The sequence below is a fragment of the Patiria miniata genome, unplaced genomic scaffold (genome assembly GCF_015706575.1).
Source record: "Patiria miniata isolate m_02_andy unplaced genomic scaffold, ASM1570657v1 HiC_scaffold_6, whole genome shotgun sequence".
Lineage (NCBI taxonomy): Eukaryota > Metazoa > Echinodermata > Asteroidea > Valvatida > Asterinidae > Patiria > Patiria miniata.
The window spans coordinates 1,465,093-1,485,543 of NW_024037073.1; the positions used below are offsets into that span (position 1 = coordinate 1,465,093).

The 20,451-nt window shown below is 38.6% G+C and overlaps 1 protein-coding gene across 1 annotated transcript in view; it reads right to left on the bottom strand.

Annotated features, from left to right (window-relative positions):
* Positions 1-656: 656 nt before the first annotated feature.
* The window catches only part of LOC119742523 (CTD small phosphatase-like protein), a 30,329-nt gene continuing 10,534 nt past the window's right edge, over positions 657-20,451 (bottom strand). Inside the window, exons 3-9 of the mRNA XM_038218482.1 lie at positions 19,683-19,721; positions 14,013-14,114; positions 8,660-8,716; positions 6,046-6,138; positions 4,618-4,716; positions 2,293-2,379; positions 657-1,059 (exon numbers count right to left, since the gene is read on the bottom strand). Of these exons, the coding sequence (XP_038074410.1) occupies positions 922-1,059; positions 2,293-2,379; positions 4,618-4,716; positions 6,046-6,138; positions 8,660-8,716; positions 14,013-14,114; positions 19,683-19,721 (615 nt within the window). The 3' untranslated portion in view covers positions 657-921. The remainder of the gene's footprint in view (positions 1,060-2,292; positions 2,380-4,617; positions 4,717-6,045; positions 6,139-8,659; positions 8,717-14,012; positions 14,115-19,682; positions 19,722-20,451) is intronic.

Below are 20,451 nucleotides of genomic sequence, written 5' to 3' on the forward strand. Positions count from 1 at the left end.
TCTATGCATTCTGTGCAAATTATGGATGTCAGTGGGCTTAATCAATTTTATTTTTGCTGTGAGGAAAGAGATATTTAAGGAAGAGGGTACTCTGCTGGTGGACTCTACAACTCAATTATGAAACAAAGTATGCTTTGTTTCACAAAAAAAAAAATAAACAGCATACACAATGGGCAGGTACAAAAACACTTGTGCCCAACCTCGTCCCCAGTGCTTACTTTATTTCCAACCTGGTTTCCAATAGTAAGCCCTGGATAGGAAACGGTCTTCCTGTATCCTGATTCGATATTGCAATTGGCTAGTAATGGATTTTTATCGTGTACTTAGTGTTATTATTCACAACGTGCAGTGCGTCTTTTCGCGATCATTCGTCCACGTCTTCTCAAAAATACTTATTTCCTTTCCAATTTGTTCATATAATATGAAATGTGATACCGCATATTGTCTCGAGAAAATTGTAACAGTTTAATTTTTAAAAAAAATTGTGTTTTCGTAACTTATGCCGTGCTTGTGCTGCGACAAATTGACTCTGATTTTATCCCAGACACCGCATACAAAAACAAACCCTAATGTACAGTGTAACGCATATCCAGGCACCAGACTATTCCTCATTTGCATACGTGTTCAAAAATCTTGCACATACAAATGATCCAATACCAGGGTAAGAGAGCAGGTAGTGATGGGCGCGTTCTGTTCGACACCCTGGGGACGAGGTTGACTTGTGCCATGATTGTAGTTATAAATAGCATACAGGACCCTACAACTATTTCATGTCGAGTAAATCCCCCCCCAAAAAAAAAAACACCCCACTTCCCTATTCAATCTGATTCATTTACAAAATACTGTAGAGCTTTATAAAAAACAACGGAACCAAAAAAAAAAAAAAAAAAAATAACAGACAGCAACCTATATGAGAGGGTGCTATGCAACTATATGGTTGTGGTTTTCCCTTCGGAGGATTTTGTAGACGTCGTCCTCTTTGGCGAGACGATCTAGAAGCGGAAGGACATCCAAGAGTTCCCTGTCGCCCATGTCGTCGAACCACGATGACACAGGGATCTGTGGATACGGGCGCAAAGTGAACATCAGTCTTAATCATAAAAAGTATTAAAGTAAAGTCTGTCACAAGCCAATGTGGCCCATCAGGCCGGCGTTTATCTCCGGTTTTAGTAGCATGAAACGACTGAGAATATTTCTACTCCCCCTGGATAGGATGCTAGTCCATCGCAGGTTACTCCCCAGCTATTGCTGGCACCCATTTATACTCCTGGGTGGAGAGAGGCAAGTGGCTTGCCCAGGGACACAACATATGACCAGCGGCTGGATTCGAACCCCTGACCCTCTGATCATGAGTCACGAACCCTAACCACTTGGCCACACTCCCCACACAAAGTCTCAATCATAAGTCAATCTCAAATCCATCCCAAGTCAATCACAAATCCATCCCAAGTCAATCACAACTCAATTGCAACACAAATCACGAGTCAATTAAAAGTGAATCACAAACAAATCACGAGTCAATCAAGAGTAAATCACAAACAAATCACGAGTCAATTAAATGTTAATCACTAGCCATCTGGTCCCCAATCACGTCGCTAGCTATCCTCTTGTCACTTTTCGGACTGTGCTTGTGAATGACCCGCATTTTATTAGTGACCAGACTTAAGATGGACTCAGTTGCAACAGTAGTTGCAGGGATGCCAGTGGGTTTTTGCTCCAATGATGGAAAACATTTTACCACGATCGCAGTACACCATACATATGTCGCAATACCAACGATAGTGTAGTTGCGGGCCCCTCTTTTAGTTCTGGTCAAATTAGGTATCATTACAAAATGACTTTCTCAACCTTACGCAGACTTGTCTTCATTCTAATTACACCATTTCTTGTAATTTTGAACTGACTCATTTTAGGACAAACATCACGAATACATCTCAATTTTTCATAAGGGAATACACACATGTATGTGCTTGGCCGGTTTTAAACAAGTACATTTTAAACGTACCTGATTAATCCTGACCAAGCACATATTTATTCCCAGTCACAAATACCTTTTGGTCAAAACCACATGACGGGCTCTCAACCAATAGGAAGTGGTAAACTGTCTCAGGTATTTATGAATGCTGACGAGATAAGCTGGCTTACATGTACATTTTGTATCAGACAGATTCAATTTTCGAGGTGTATAACAAAAATTACAAGCTTTTTTTTTTCAAAACTGGGGAGAACTAGAGTAGAAAAAAAGAGAGAGATTTTTCCGCTTCAAGTGATGTTAAATTGTGTTTTTCTTACCGCGTTGTCTTGATGGAAGATGTAAGATGCGGGTGAATTATCTACAATGATGATTCGTTCTAGTTTGCGGCCCAGTCGACTCAAGTCCTGAACAAGAGAGAACAAATAGAGTTAGTAAATTTACAATTTTAGTTTTATCCATGGGCACCTGAGGGGAACATTTTTGACTGGTTGAAAGAAGAAAAATCTATTCTAAATTACGTCAAATGGCTCACTTGGCCGTGTTTACTTCAGGTTTCCTTGTTTGGAAACGATCGAGGATGTATCTATTCCCATGGATAAAATGGTTACTCCACAAATAATGGTGTCACCCGTATATATATTCCCGGGTGGAGAGAGGCAAGATTGAGTTAAGTGGCTTGCCCAAGGACCCAGCATATTGGCAGCAGGTGGATGATAATCCTGACTACCTCATTATGAGTCACAAACACTGAACCACTAGGACTTAATCCCCAATTTAGCCAGGTTCGCCTCACCTCGCAAAAAAAACACAAAAAAAAAACAACAACCTTATTTCGTGGGTCTGTGCTCTCTGAAAAAGGATTTCATTTTGCACACAAATGAACCCACCCTATGAGAGCCACATTATTGGGCAAGTTACAGCAAGGACCAGTGGTAATACCTGGCAGTTATTACTACTGGTAATAATTGCCGTATTGACTAGCGTAGTCAACCATCATCGACTAGACAGAGTTCGGGCTAACTTTAGTCGAACAACGGTTAACCATTGGTCAACAATAGTTCTTGCGCAGACTTGCCCATTGTCTGGCAGCCAATAATACGGGCGATTCCCAATAGTGCGCCTCCAAGAGTTTGCAACGCGTTGGCCAATCACAATGCGCGAAATCAGTCGACCTTTTCCAAACGCGCATTGGGTCGACAGATTTTGCGCATTGTGATTGGCCAACGCGTTGCAAACTCTTGGAGGCGCACTATTGGGAATCGCCCGTATTTGATTCTTGTGAAGAAATAACTAAACATCAGTGCATTTTTTCGTTCGATGTCTCTCTCAAAAGTGAATAAAGTTTATATTCTTAAGAAAACAGCAATTGAAAAAAAAAGGGGGGGAAATCAATTTTTTGAAGTGAAACTCAACAACAGCACTGGAAATCATCTTTTAGCCAGAGTGAGCCCTCTAGAGTCCTATAGCAGCCAATCCACCTGTCTAATTCTGTCAGTATCCGTTTTTTTTATGACTAGCCACATCATTTCAGTGCATCAGCACAGTATCTGATAGGCAGTCTATCACACAGGATATTGAACCTGCTCGGTCCATTTCCTGACTGCGGTTTCAAGGCCAGCCTAAACCACTGTACATAATGCATGGGGTTTCTCATGAGCAAAGAAAACAAGTGGCCAGGGTTACCACACAAACACTCTGTAATTATTACACCAGGCTTGGAAGAGGTACAATTTGTGAGGGGAAAACAATTAAGGAATTAATATTACTGTTTGTTACCCTCCGGTACAAAACCAATTGGAGGTCCTACTGCCATTTTTTTGAGATACATGTACAGCCTACAATACAATGTACAGGCAAAAATTATCCGAATTCAGATTTAGGCGTTAAAAGCTACAATAACGAATATATTTCACTTTCAATGAAGTAAGTTTGTGAATTTCTTGAGGAGTTGATTTTGGAATTTTTAAAGACAAATTTTTCAATTTTTAAAAACTTTCCGAGGCCTGGGAATTGGGAACTGAAAACATATTACTATAACTCTGACAACTTTTGCCCAATTTCCATATTCTATAGATCATTGGAAAGCTTATATTAAATGTCCTTTACCATGTGCCCAAAATTCCGGGTTTAAAAAATTGGTCCAAGTGACTGGTTTTGTGCTCGAGGGTCACATCTGAGATATTTTTCACGATCTTTTGAGATTAACCCTAGGTAACTCACTAGTGTCTTTTACTAAGTACTGGACCAAGTCCGCCAAATTCCATCACTGACCCTGCTTCACATAATGCTTTAGGACCAAGTCTGCTGAAATCCACAAGACCACCACTACTATAGGTGGATTTTGATGGACTTGGTACTCATGGCTTGCCTACCAAAATGCCCAAAATGGAGGGATGGATTTTGATGGATTTGGGAAGGTTAGGGTCAAAGGAGAATCCAGTAGACAGTGGTCTCTTGTCCTGTGTTGATGCATTAGTTTCTCCACGTGTAAAAAAATACAGTAAAATAAAAACGAAATTATTTATGACTCAAGGGCTGTACTTTGGCAGTTTCTGTGTTCATGTTAGCAGGGCAAACAGAGACCCTAGGGCCGCCGCATGTTGTCCCTGACTTATGTCGTCCCTGACTTGTGGTGGTCCTACCTTGATGTAGTTGCCTCTGTGGAACACGCAGGATTCTCGGAAGAGCCGTGACCTAAACACACTGCTCTTGTCCAGGAGATCAGCTACGGGATCTGCATACTGTTAAGTCAAAAAAAAAAAAGAAAAGGTGGATCAGTCAGTATGGGAGATACACATTGCTTTCAGTTACACATCCGAGAACGGGTGCAAGCCAGCTAGTCTGGTTCCCTGACCTGACAATTCCCTGATGTGTTTTGTCTGAAGTAGGGTCAGGGAACCAGACTACAGGAACAGCACTTTTTTTCTTGGTTTTTCCATCATCTTTGAAAACAAAACTTTAAACAGGTCAGTGTAACAATGATTGCAATAAAAAGCGAACCCCAAATCCATCCATTTCTGAAATTACAGCAAAAGCAAATGTATATAAACTTTAAGTGGGTATTTTCTGTCCGAGTATAAAATTATTGCAATTATGTCGCCACTGTTGAATCAGTGGTTGAAGCAATAATACATCATCTGAATATTTTTTTGGTTTTGGATGAGAGATACATCGTGTTAAGGCTGTATACATGTATGTCATGGGGGTCAATCGGTGGGGGGGGGGGGGGGGGGGGGGGTGGGGGGGTGGGGGGGATGACAAGTCCCCCGACCACTATTTTCGTCCCTGAATAAAAATTGTAGCCAACATAATGATTCTACAGCTCAGAATAGCTGATTCAATGACTCCAAACTCGAAAACAATGTTTAAAAGATGATCTTTTGCTCACAAAAATTGTTTTAAGTGGTCAGAAATTGCCTCAAATTGCACCACAGAGCATCTAGAATCCAACAATTTTCCGAGGCCCTTTAAGCGGGCCCCAGACCCCACGCCGTTTGGGCTTGCGCTCGCATTAGTGCCGATCGAGGTATGTCCCCCCCCTCCACTTTTGAGAAGCGATTGACACCCTTGATGTATGTTCTTGAATATGGCTATTTTCCATCGAACTGTTTTACTATGGTAATCATTTCTTGAATTTTGGCAGCACTTACATATCAATTGAATTAGTAAGCTTTACTTGTGAGATGTATAAACATAAGAAAATAGAGCGCTACATCGCTATACGTCCAATCAGTGAAGGTAATGAAATATATTTTTAATTTATTCATTTTAAATCTGCATACACATGCATGAGCCATAAAAGTACAGACAAATGCGGCTTAAAATCCGTTCGTAAATGTCCTTCACACAAATGCACATGTGACGCATTTTCAAGTGAAGAAACGTCTTTGTGTAAATTCACCAGAGTTGAGATGTGTTCAGCTTTTGTGAATTCCCAGCATTCGCAAGCTTGTGACAGACAGGCCCCTTTCCGTGGTAAAATTTCAGATATACCGTGACTGAAAAAGCTAAATGGAATCTTTTTATTTATCCCCTTCAGACAGACAACATAAACACACTTGAAACCCTACCTTTGCTAAACTTGCAGTGAACAGAACACACTCGTAGAGCTCGCCCATTCGTTTTAAAAACTCGTCCACATGCGGTCTCTTTAAAACGTACACCTACATGTACCAAGGAATGGAAAAGAAGACCAATTAGAGTTTAATGTGTTGTGAATGAAACCCATCAGAGTACTCATTAACTGTGGAAAAGAAAACTTTTAACAGCAAATTGCACTGTTTATCTTAATTACACAGGCAATGAGTTACTCTGTATGAAAGCATCAACGTGAACACAATCGTTAATTGTGCAGGTATCGTTAAATTTACAATGCACCTCTGGACAAAATTCAAAATCAGTCGATACTTTGAAAATTTGCAGGTACTGGTACACTGTACATCTAATGTTTGGCTAACATTTGTGATTGGCAACTTTAACAGCAGCGCACGAATAAAAAAAATGGGGGGATAAAAAAATGGGGGGATAGAAAAGTGCAGAAAGGGGAATAGAGTATTGCAATCCTCCCATGTTGGGAAAGTTGGGGGGGAAAAAATCAGCAACATTTTTGAAGATCTTTGGTCACTGCTGACAACGCATGCCAATTCAGGCTTTAATTAATCCAGAAAATATTTGGCAAGGGTATTGTTAACAAGCTGTGGTGGTGAATAAGAAATTAAGAATTGGGTTTAAAAAACTGTATTTCACTTATTGCTATATTTCCCATCTTAACACTTGTACCTCCCCCCCCCCCCCCCTCCTAAATGCTCCGCCTAAATAATTTAGACGATACATGAACAAACAGTGATCAAGTACATGCACATGTATAGTAACATAAAAAAAACAATTCACTTTACAGTCAAATTGTTAAGGTTTATGCAAATACAGGAACATTGGTGCAGGGAAGATATTACAATAAGTAAAAATTATTATAATAATAATGTGTACATAAAGCGTACATGTATATCCACCAGTATTGGTGCTCAAGGCGCTAGGTACATCATTATTACCCTGCTCATTGGGCCCATGAAACATTCTAAAGACAATCTCAGCTCCCTGGGGAGTACACAGCTCAGATTATGCCATTGCAGCGCAAAACAGCTAGAATCAACCGCAATACTCATCTCTGCCCTCACAGGTACCCAATCTACTCCTGGGCGGAGAGATGCAATGAGTGACAAAGTGCCCTGCCCAAGGGGAACACGCACCACAGCCCCCAGGTGGGAATCGAACCCCTCAACCTGCAGAATTACCCGCAGACCCCGATTTTGATAAAGAATATTACAGTGTACATGTATGTTAAAGTTGTCCAGCACTGCATAAAATCACTCTCACATTATAAAAAAGACCTAGAAATTGTTGGAAATCAATTCCAATTCGTGTCAACAGCTGGACCAATAAAATAAGCTAGACAGGTCACATCGCTATTAAATAAATTCAGGTCGTTGGATAGGTTATTTTCTACCAGCAAGTTCTGCACAGTCCAAGCTGGAAATGTCACAACCAAGGGTAGAGTGAGTGCGATGGTGCAAAGCCGGCAATGTTCTGCAGCTGTTGTCGGCGGCAAAGACAGAAGCTTCAATTTTACGAAGCTCTGTGCAACACTGATCTCAAAAATGTCAAATTAACATGTCCAGTCATCCAGTGTTCCAATTCAAAACTTGGAGTGATACTTAAAAGGTACACAGGACCATTTGCTTCTTTGTGCAATTTGTTGTTTGTTTGAAACCTGCTCAAAAATCTTAAGAAGGGTTTATAACAACTATTACTTGTTGAAGTTTCAGCTCAGTGGATACTAAAACATTTTGAGCAAATAGAGAGCACATGTGCGTAATTTCTGGGGTCTTGAAACAAGATTCCGCTGCTAATGCATGTTAAAAATATTTTTAAAAACCCAAAAAACTGTGCCCAAAGGCACACTTCCATACACCACCTTCAATGATTGGTTTCTTCTAAATGATACCATTTCAGGCGGGACAATTTCACAGGGTATTTGGTAGCAGTCCTATCTTCACTTTGAGCAAGCATTTTCATGTTAAATCGGTAGGTACGTTTTTGGGCAACTGCAAAATATTCCTCCTTGCCTTTAAAATTTCTATACAGATTATCAAATTTCCCTTCCCCCTCATAACAAAGGGGAGGGGGGAGAGAGAGAGAAAACCCTATAGACTTATCAACATGACTGCTCGGTGTGCAAATGCATTTTGGCAATCATTTGGTTTAAGGCCAGGGATGATATCATCAATTAAAAAAAAAGTCTGCAAATGTATGAAATGTCTGAAAAATGCCTACCTTTCTATACTAATAATGTCTTTCTCACAGATTTATTAAGTCTGATTTCAGACAAAACACTGAAATATCTCATGCCTGGTTAAGGGCATCTGGGTGCACATAACGTGTATTTACAACCTGTGCATCAGTAATGGATTCTAATTAAGGTCCCTGGATACATGTAAGTCTATGCAACAACACTTGCATCCGTATCTTAATAGAGTATGTCTGTCCGAATGCTTTAAATTATGATAAAGAATTAAGTACACGCTCACTACTTAAATCTGACTTTAGTTATAATGGGGCCAATTATTTTTTTTTTACAATCAGGCCAAATTTTATCTTCATTACATTTTTATTTCTGCCTTTTCTTACCTGATGGACCGTACCGTCAATCTCTACAGGAACAATAAAATCTGCATTGCTAATGGGCTGCAAGAGGAAAACACACACACATCAAGAAACTAGAGTTAATTATTCATGAACTGGCAACTGGACAGATGCGAATTATATTTGCTACTGCTCAGAGGCGACAAGAAAGCACGAGTCTACGTAATGTAGAAAACGCGGTAGTTGCGATATGTACATGTATGTGTTTATTAGATTGTGTTCAAATAGAAAATGCGACTATTTTTTTTAACAAAAGGGGAATGTGCACCATTTATCTGATGTTTACACACATAGGGGTGTTTGTATCTCTTGTTTTGAAATTGACCACACGGAAAAATGGTACATTTGTACAATTTGAAGACATGTTAAATGCTTGTGTTATTTTTATATGGGAAACAGATAGTGGTGAAACTTTCTTTGCCTTCAAATTTTATCCCCTTCAACTCGTCAATTATTATTTTTTTTTCTGTTAAATGGTATTTTTGTCACATGTCCTATTTTCATACAGGTGAAAAATTTGCATGTACACTGTACATGTACATGTATGTACATGAGCAGTATTGGCAATTCAACAGATCTTTATATTTGTGTTGTAAGTTCTATACATATACATCAGCCCTACATGTACATGTTAGTGCAGATTTTTGAGTCAGTAGGCCCCCCAACATGTTACATTTTTGTAATTGTCAAACATATATACATGTACATGTACATATCAATGTCCATATTTAAACTCTTCAATAATACACTTGTTATTAATCATTCACATTTTTGGCCTAAGTATTAGACAACAGAGTAGAAACTACATGTACATGTCCATGTTCAATCAACATAAATAATTTGTAGAGTGGGCATTTTAATATTTATCCATTTAAGCGGAGTGCCACTGCGTGGTCACAAATCAAATTTGATGAAATATTTCATATAAACAGCAACTGTTAGAAGAAGAAAAAAATCAATAATATATTGATTGAACAAAAGTATGTGATTGTGTTTAGTGCAAAAACAAGAAAAAATGTCTTCTACATGTACATGTACATGTACATGTACCGGTATGATACATGTACAAAATATAATACATGTGTATTTTAAAATTCTTCTTCTTGCTTTTTTTAATCCTAACCTTCCCAAATCCTCTTTGCAAAATGGAGGATTTCGCGGGATTGAGGCTATATGGCAAAAATATGTGGCTGATTTTGGAGGATGCACTGTGTCAAGGTCTTGGGCCAGACCTTGTGTTGTTTATGCTCAGCTATGCACAAATTTAGAGGCCTAGATTTTACTTGTAATCTTCCGCACTGCTCCAGGATGTCACTGGCTCTGCCTCAACATATTAACAGTGATTGCTGGAGGAATTTGCAGGATTGAGGCAGTGGTCACCCCTTCAATGACCACATTCAAGAAACGACGGAGGATTTTGAGGATTGAGGCTGCATTTTTTACAAGGAGGCAGTTGGAGGATTTTGCAGGATTGAGGTTGCATCCTAGCAAAAATGCCTAGGGAGTTAGGGTTATTGAGTTCCCATCAAAATAGGAATTCTAGATAGGAGCAACATGCTTTCCATAAAGACAAATCTATCTTTACACAAATTGACAAATTGCAGAATGGTGATTTTCATTTTTTAACTTACATACGTGTACAATGTACAAGGTAGCATTTCATGAGGAATTGTCAGCTATGATGATAAAATGCATCAAGACACGGCAGAGTGATTTAATACCAGGTCTGTAAATCGGATCAAAAGACTGCTTTTTGTACCATTTTCTATACTCTTTTTGTAAATGCAAAGCTCCCACATTCCAATGGTAAGGTACAAGTACATGTCATCTTGCCACCGTCTGAAATTTCTTCCGTTTGACTTATGTACATGTTCTCAACATTATAAATTAATAATTAAGTTCTGCTTTTTTTCCCCCTAATAAATACTGGAGCCCATGACGTCAGTTCTAATCGTTGATTGATAACGTTTTGTAAGTACTGCTCCCATATGGCATGTGTGGTGTTGGGTGTTTATATACCAAATACGTTCAGTGAGAAATATTGAACATTGACCTGTTATCACTGAACGATGGTAAATAGTGATGAACTACATGTAGTTTCAACGTATAGTACATGTACATGTGACATGTTTACAGTTACACTGCACTAGCTAAAAGGCCGGGTTTGTAATTTATGTACACGTAGAAATTTGCAAAAGGATAATTTACATGAAGGGCCTGTTAAAAGTACAGCACATAACTGTCTGTACAATGAATGCTACAAAATGTACATGTGCAATACATGTACATGTGCAATACATGTACATGTGCAATACATGTACATGTGCAATACATGTACATGTGCAATACACATACATGTACTGTACATGTACCGGTAGATACATGTACATGTACATGTTTAGGTATGTACAGGTATGTGTATGTGTATGTATGTGTATGAAGATGAGCAGGCATGTGCAGTACATGAACCTGTACAATTGTACATGTACATGGACAATTGGAGATACACGTAAATAGGTATTTACACATCTACATGTACCGGTACGTACATGTATATATACATGTACATTCACCTCAATGTGTACATGTACGTACATGTATAGATATTAGATATACACACAAACACAGTTTTGTGGTGGGAACCATACAGGACATGTGTACATGTACACCTCCATATGTACACATTGTGGAAGGAACCATACGTAAAATGCCAATACATGTACCAGACCATAAGCATGAACATACATGTATATCCCCCTGTTTACAATTAATGCCAACAAAGTCTGCAGATGAAAACAGACATGAAAACAACAAATTAAAACATGCACTGCACGTGAATAACAGAAGTACATGTACCAATATAGTACATACGTGCACATGTACGTAAATGTGGCGTGAAATCTGAAACTGATACCAGCAACAAAAACAGGGCAGATACAAATCAGAGTGAATACTGTGTGGGTGGCAATGACATATATTAGAGTTGTTGGGGCGTCTGGGGCCTGAAGAACAATTTGCCAAATCAGTACAATTCCAACAGGAAACAACCGCAATGGCATTTGAGGTGCACTTATTTTTATCCAAAGATTTCTTTTCTTCAGTTCTGATTCGTTTATTTTTTTCAGCCAAGGAATTATTCTAGAGTGTCTAGTCGACGGATTATACTGAATGGTGTGGGTCGAGGAGTGAAAGGAAAGAGGCACAGACGGGAAGAATTTGTCGGTCGCACCAAGTATCGGCGTATCTCGATTTTTTTTGCCAAATTGAGTTTTTGTCATTAACGTTATTATTTCATCAAAGTGCTCATTCTCAGAAAGTTTTATTCCGATCGGAGTTCTAATTAACTAAGAACGCTAATTAGACTGTGTGGCGTATCTCTAAAAAATGAAAAATGCTGCACCATGAAGTGGCGTATCCTGATACGCCACTTTACACGCTAATTCCCATAGTGCTATGACGTCACAAAGGAGCGTCGACATGAAAAATTGGAATTTAGCATTTCACGAACCGGCGTATCTCCGCATCTGGCACACGGCCACTATTACGCGCGTTGTATAACATAGGATAAACATGATAAAAATCTGTTTCACGAAGTGACGAATAACTTTGGAACTGAATTTCTCAAAAACTAAGCAACTCAGATGCACACGGATTGCATACATTAAAGTTCAATCTATAATTTAATAGCAAAAACTATTAAATGGAATGAGCCAACAAAATAATGACCAACTTTAACTTATGCAATTTATAACAAATGGTACCGGAAAAAAGTTGCACTTTTGTATTCGTTAAACTTAAAGGTGAGTGTGAACCACAATGTGCACGTTTACAAAAGTGCAACGCTTTCGGTATCATTTCTCATAAATTGCATAAATTTGTACACATTATCACTGTTTTGGGCCAAATAAAGAGTATGGCTGGATTGTTAAGGAATGTCTGTACTGATCGGTCGTTATTTGAGCAAGAGGTGCTCAGTAGTTTTTGAGTTAGACAAAAAAGTATTGGAAGGGGGGGGGGGACTTTCTTTTTTGGTTGAGTGTACATGTACATGCACAGTACAAAGTGCATACATGTACATGTACATGGACTTGCAGCATTCACACACACATGTAGGGGAGCAACATGAGTCACCGGTCTCCCGCCACTTCATGGTTAGACTAGGATGCAATCAGTATGGGGCTGTATCATATTTAAAGTGCAAAGTACCAGTCTTGTTGGCATACATGTACATGTGCATTTTGTGCATGTAAAGGGCCCACTGCATGTGTGTGCCCAGGAACAATTTCCCATGATGTAGGCCTACAGTACACACCGGTACTTGTACAGTGGACATGTGTATTTACCATGAGCTTCCAATGCATTGGTTTGAATTTATATTTGGATCAAAATATGTAATTTGTTAATAGGAATTAACTTCACACATCCATAGGTAGTGACAGAGATGTTTGCCAAAGTGTGACATGTTAAAGTTCATTTGAAGGCTACATGTACACGACATGTAAAATGTAGTTCAAAACATTGGTGTCCATATTCGATGTGATGTTCACTGGTTTTCAGTGAGAAATTTGTTGTAAAAACTTTTTCAACAAACTGCTGTGCATGTTTTTTTGTATCTATAGCAAAAACATATTTTTTTTGTACAGTTATCTGTGAAATGTGGAGCAAGGGGAATCAATAACTAGATTTTATAAGGTCAGTATAAACACATTGGAAAGTGAGGAAATTGATGTGATACTGATGTATAAAATTGTGTTTTGAAAAAAAAAAAAAAAAAAAACCCACAATTTAAAGGCATATAGGATCATTTGCTTTTCATGGATTTTGTCTGTTTCCAATAATAACGCCACTCAAAATCCAAAGAAGACTGTTCAAAACCTAACCTGTTGAAGTTTCAGCTCAGTGGATATTAAAATTTTGAGAAAACAGTGAAAATTATGCACAACCTTTGTTCGCGGAACATGATTTTTGTCAATAAAACTTTTGACTCCAAAAATAAGTCAATTCACTGATCCTTGGAAATTACTTACATTTCTTGATTTCTTCTGAATGACAGCAAGCCAGATGAAATAGTTTCATGTGGTGTTTAGTAACAGTACGATCTCTAATCCAAATAAGCTTTTTGATAATAATTTGGTACGTTACTGTTGGGATATAAGTGCAAATGATCCTATGCCTTTAACTCTTAACTACACTACATGTACAAGTAATTGAATTCCAAAAAACAAAATCATACAAAAATGCATCAGTTCGAATTGGCCTTTCATCTGTATGTGTAATACCGAAGAAGAAATCCCCAAAGAGGGCCAGGCACAAAGACATATCTTAATGTTCACCTCACCTTAAATGAACTATGTACAAGTGTTTCATCGAGATCGATGACTATGCAGTTTTTATGGCCGTCGCTTTGTCGTAACGGTGGCAACAGGTATTTGTGCGTCGTCTGTGGAGGGAAACAAACGGTTGAGATTAAAACAAAAATTGACAAAACTGAGACAAATGATTTTTAAAGAAATGTCATCTTTTAGTCTAGTAGTACGTCAATGTCTCATTTGTGGGTGGTGTTAAGCCAAACACAATGATACAAGTATTGCGTACACATACATGTACTAGCACGTTTGTTTATGGTGTGAATCGAGGATTTTCTTTTGTTCCTCTTCCCTTTTCCTTTGTTTGTACTATAACTTTTTTGCAACAGCTCTCATTGGTTTTGTACACATTTTTCAACCAAGTAGACCTCGATTCCGTTTTGACCTCGATTCACAATGTTGCACATGTGTGTCCTCGATTTACACCATAAACAAACGCATCTACTGAGATAATGAGGATTTCCAAGTGTCTATCGCTGAAAAGTTCCCCTGAAAAGTTTCTGAATTCTGGTCATACATGTAGGTATAATGTAGGTTACCTTTAGAACTGGTAGAATATTTTTTGTTAACTACACGTGTACATGTAAGAATGTGACATATCAATAACGGTCAACACTTCTTCCTAAGGCAAAAAAAAAAAAATAGTCGGTCTCTGGTCAGACCGAAGTTCCGGAATTGATGCGGCGACGCATTTTTTTTTTTTTTGGTGGTTTTTTTTTTTTTTTTCAAGCTTCAATTGTACAGACAAGGTGGGTATTATTTTGTTTTTTTGTGTCCTCATTATACATTGGTGTCCTCCATCATTTGCCTTGGTGCCCTTTATCATTTGCCTTGGTGCAATTTCCCCATTCCTTGGTGCTCCTTGGTACAAAAAATTGAGGCGGTGCGGCAATAGAGGGTGCTATTGTAGCTTCCGTGTTAATTTGAAAAAAAAAAAAGTTTGACGCGCATGATTAAAATCGACAAGCGCGCTGAACAGAGACCAAGTTTTTTTTTTTTTTGGCCTAACGCACAAAAGATTTGCTATGAACAAAGTATACAAGCACCTGATTAACTTTATTTTAAATGCATGGTTTTACAGTGGATTCCATCATTGACCGGTATACACGTACATATATGTCAATCATCAGTCTTCACACATGTACAATTAATACAAATTGCTTGTTTAAACTGATGCATAGATAACATAACCCTTCGGCACTTTGGCACGCATCTGTGTTGAACAGTATGACCCCAATAGCGTTATAATGCAGACATGTCGTGATAACCTGATCTTCCACATTCCACATGGTGCAGGGGGGGGGGGTGTGCACATAGCACAACTAATTAAAAAGCCCATGCTTCACCACTGGAATCTCTTTGATGACGGTTAAAATCAAAGATTAGAAGGATGCACAATGTGTACATTTAGAGAGCACACGAAACTGGCAATTATCACCCGCTAGTGCAACACAATGTACAAGGTACTGGGCATTTCTCCAGTGTGGCCTTGATGGCCAGTTTAATGTATTTCTTTGTAGATATCAAACATGGTATGCGTGGTGCAACTCCCACGCATATCACTGAGTGAATGAGCATGATATTAGGCCATCAGCATGAGGGTTTGGTCGGTATCAAATGAGGGGAATAATGCCATTGTGGTTTTTGGCAAGGTACCGGTATGCACCCCTGTAGTTGGAAAATATGAGATAGCATTGCAGTGGTGGCAGCTTTTTGGGTGCTATCACCTTTTTTTGTAAAAATGACGGCCAAAATGCTTCTTACCACATATAATAAATCTGGTAACGAGCATATTGGCGGCCATTTAAAAAAAAAATTAAGTAAAAGTGATAACACCCCAAAAATTGCCACCGTTGACACTGCAAATCTATCACACATTTTCAAACTCTAGATTTGCATACCTTGCCAAAAATCGCTATGGCATAGCTCTTTTTGCTCATTTGATACCGGATTACCGGTGGCCCAATTTTTGAACCGAAGCTGATAGCCTATATGGGCATGTCTATAAATTTGTCTTTGCTGTTAAAGTACATGTCAACATGAGGCATATTTTCTTTTGGGAGGGTGATCCACATCAAATACACACACGCAGACATGTATATAGAACCGGTAAATTCACTTAAACTTGCTATCCACACAATGTACATTGTACAGAGTGACAAACAAGGGTTATTTTTAGGTTGTTGTTGACAATGGCAAGTGCATACATGTGTAAATCTCATTGAAACCACACAAAGTGCGTGATGTTATCAGTTAAAAGATGCAGACCTGTACAAGTCCATTCTCTGCCAATGTAAACCATACCTTAAGGAATGTGTTCCCCGTGCTATTTTCGAGTTTCACCTCAAATATAGATTTTTTTTTTTAAATTGCTATTTTCCTAGAATGTAAAAGTTATTCACTTTTGAATGAGGCATCCAACAAAAAATTCTACCGACGCAGAGTTATTGAATTATTCCTTTACAAAAATTGAATAACTGGCTGCCAGACAATAATTCGGCTCTCGCAGGGAGGGTTCACTTGTGCGCAAAATGAAATTCCCTTTTTAGAGGGTTGCAGCCGCCCAAAAACAGAATAAAGCCTTTTTGTTCAAACAAAACATAACAACTGAAAATTTGTTAGGTGAAAAACAAAGCCACAACAATTTTTTGAAAAGCAAGGGGAATACAAACATGTATACAAACATGTATAGTAAAGCACATTACGTCTGCGCAATTGAGGGCGATCTTTGATACGAAGAAGTCCTTCCATCATCAACAGTCTGTGGTCTCACGATTTTATTGCTTGCAAACAGACTTTTTGTTTTTGAGACACACACTGCATTCATACTAATGTTGCCTTCAACTATGTTGTACCTTAACAATAACCCTTCAAAAGCCTGAAGTTTTGGAGGTTTTTGTTCGATTAATTAAGGGGGAAAACCCTTCTCATCACCCCACTACAGGGGTTATATGTACGCACGTGTGTGGGGGGGGGGGGGGGTGAAACGTATCTGCTGACAATATTTGGTTCATGTATGAATAAAACATTCAATTTGGGCGATTCACAATGCAGTGCACCACCAAGAGTTTGCCACGGAGAGTTCATTTTTCCCAATGCATTGTGGGAGATGGTCGACAAATTCGCAGCGCAGGACATTTGAAATTGTTTATTTTTTCCGGTCAGTAGTTTCGTAAGCGTATGATTCCGGTATCTGTTTGCCCTTTTGTTTTCTTTTTATCAATATTGGTTTTTTTTGTAAGGCGGCAGAACGCAATGCCCAAATCTATAACAAATTAGCTCAAGTTGTCTACTGACACTCATGTTTTGTCGACCGTAAACTTGAAACATAGACTCTCCATGGCAAACTCTTGGTGGCGCACTGCATTGTGAATCGCCCGAATTCAAACCCAGGGCTGTGGGGTAATGTAATTTTGTAGCAGTGAGGGATTCAACAACAACAACTCCTGTCGCAGCCAAACTGCCGAAGTATTCCCACTACTTACGCAGAGTTTCAAAAAATCTCACGTCCCAAAGTGGTACATGTACATGTACACATAAATACAAGAGTAACATGCACTTTTTTTCATAAAATAGAAAAGAAACGAACTTCCACCTCCAAAAGGCATTTCTTCTTTGTTTTTAAGATCACTAAAAGTAAATTGTGTATAATTGTATTTACAAGCAGACAATGTGAATGCTACAGCAAGCAACTTTGCAAAAATATGTAAATGTACAGTACATTGCAGGACACATGCAACTCTGCTGGTCTACAGGGAACTACCAGTAAACTCCACAAACCACCAAACCACAAAACCCAAAGACATATTACTGTACATAGCCCCTGGGGAATATACGCCATCAATAAAAACCCAAGGTCTATTCACTTAATCTAGGATTCTCCAATTTTATGTAGCAAGATCATCAAATTGTCAAATTTCAACAGATCTTATTTCAAAATGCATGGGAACAGATGTTGCAGAGTGATAAGCTTACAGTACACTCCTATTATATGATTTAGAGTACACACGGTCCCTTCATGTGTCATGTGAATATTATCACGAGAAAAACATCTGGCAGCGAACAGCGAACTTGATAGTCTCAATCACTTAAGTTTTGTTTGGCAGTTTTCTTTATGATGTATTGCCAATATGATGAATTTTCAAAGCAATTATGTTTTATCTTAAAGGTAAATGGACCATTTGTCATTTATGTAAATTGTGTTTTATTCCTTTTCATTAGAAGCAACAAAAGTGATCAAAATCTTAAGACGGATGCTTCACTACTAACCTGATGAAGTTTTAAGCTCTGTGAATACTGTTTATGTTGAGAAAACACATTACTCTGGATCTCGTTTTCAGTTCAAAAGTTGCCATGTCATATTTTGAATTGCACCCTCTCGTGGCACAAGCTCGAAATCAGCATTCGGGACATGATTCTCGTTCATCTGATTGTAGCTACATTGTCACACACTGAACCGCCGGATAATAGCAACCGCACGTGCGCGTGCGTCATGTCAACGCTTGCACCCATTGAGGTATTCGCCAAATAACAAATACAAATTTCCAAACATGTATCACTTGACACATCTTTGGAAATGACCTTCTTCATTGTTTTCTTCAAAATGACAGCATGCCAGAAGGAATAATTTCACAGCGAGTTTAGTGTCATTACTATCTCTAAACCAGGTAAGCTTTCAAACAATAATTTGGTCGGTTACTTTTTGGATAGCAGCAAATGGTCCACTCTACCTTTAAAGGGAATATACAACATTTGGTTTTGCTCTAATTTTCAGAAATAAATGGATTTCGAGGATTAGTATGCTATAGAAAATAATGTTAAACTGACTTGTTTCATCTTTTGGGCTTGTAAATGCTGGGAAAAGCAAGTAAACCAATTTTGTTCTTGTAGTCTGGCTCCCTGACCCCACTTAAGATGAAACGGAGCAATTTACAGACTTTGGGGTATTGTAAGGTCAGAGAATCAGTCTAGCAGGCTTGTACCCCTTCACAGGTGTGTAATCAATTGCAAAGAAAAATGGGGAATAACTAAATATAAAAAATTAAAAGCAATTTTTGAAAAAAGCCAGTTCTCTCCAACGATGGTCGGCCGACCAGCGTTGTCAGCATACCAGGAGCCACGATTTAACAGAATGCTTTAGAATGTCATTCACTAACAATCCAGTAAGATATTTCGTTATAATTTGATCATTTCGTTTTTTGATGTTTGCAAACGTTGTATTTTCCCTTTAACAGAAAAAAACCCATCTATTTTGGACATCTGTATCTCTCTCAATAAAAGGTTTTTATTTTGCAGGTTGCTTTTGCACACAAACAAATCCACCCTGCTGGTATGCCAGTTCCTGGTCCCAACATTATCGATTCAGACAGGGGGCGGAAACCAGTCTACCCGATGGGAACTGAATGGATTTGGAACAATTTAGAACAAGCCAGAAATCATTTGGAACTTGTAAAGTAGTAATTTCATTTAAGTAAACGTGGGCCAATTTTTTTTTTTCATTTGAATTAAAAAATGAAATCTATTTTTCGGGGAGAAATTTGAAAGTCATCTTTTATGTATCTCAACCCCCACCTTCTCAACAATTGTTTTTAATGAGTTAGGAGTAAAACAAAGAAGGAAACAACAACAAAAGGACCACCTACCGGGCAGCTAGGGGCATAGCTTGATGCAGGCTCATGCAGCTGAAATGAGGAAATGGGACACAACAATTGAAGAAATCAAGCACAGCAAAACCACAACAAACACAAGAGAACAGCATGTACATGCACACAGTCATGTGCGTGTGCAGTGAAAAGAGAAGCGCTGGCGAAACAGATGCTTTAGAACATTGCCAGGGAGCGCTCATGAGGATGTGGAGAATTTTAATGCCATAGTTTGTTTTTAGCAACTGCCAACAAATACGTCAGGTTTCTAAACTGTCCCTGCAAATCCTGCAAAGTAATGGAAATAACCCGTCGCTTTTCATACACCAAGAACTTTTGGTGAATTAACCCTAACTCTGTACTGTCTTTTACTAAGTACTGGACCAAGTCCGCCAAAAATCCATCAATCACACTGCTTCCAATGCATGCTTTAGGCCTCCAGGCCCAAGTCTATCATACTACATCAATATATAGTCAAACCAGACCTGCAGGACCAAGTCCCCCCCAAAATCCAAAAAAAAAAAAAAATGGGGGATGGATTTTTGATGCTTGTGGGAAGGTTAGGGTTGATTTTGTTTTGCTTTTTCAATTTACAAGCATACATTTTTTATGTACATTGTCAACCTGAAGTACTGAATGATTTGTTCTTTTAAAAAGATTGCAAATGTTTGCCACTGCTGATATGTACTGTGACTTGGTAGACATTCAATATTCCTTGGCAGGATAAAGCCAGAAGTCTCGGTCTCTTTCAATGATCTGTTATTGCATT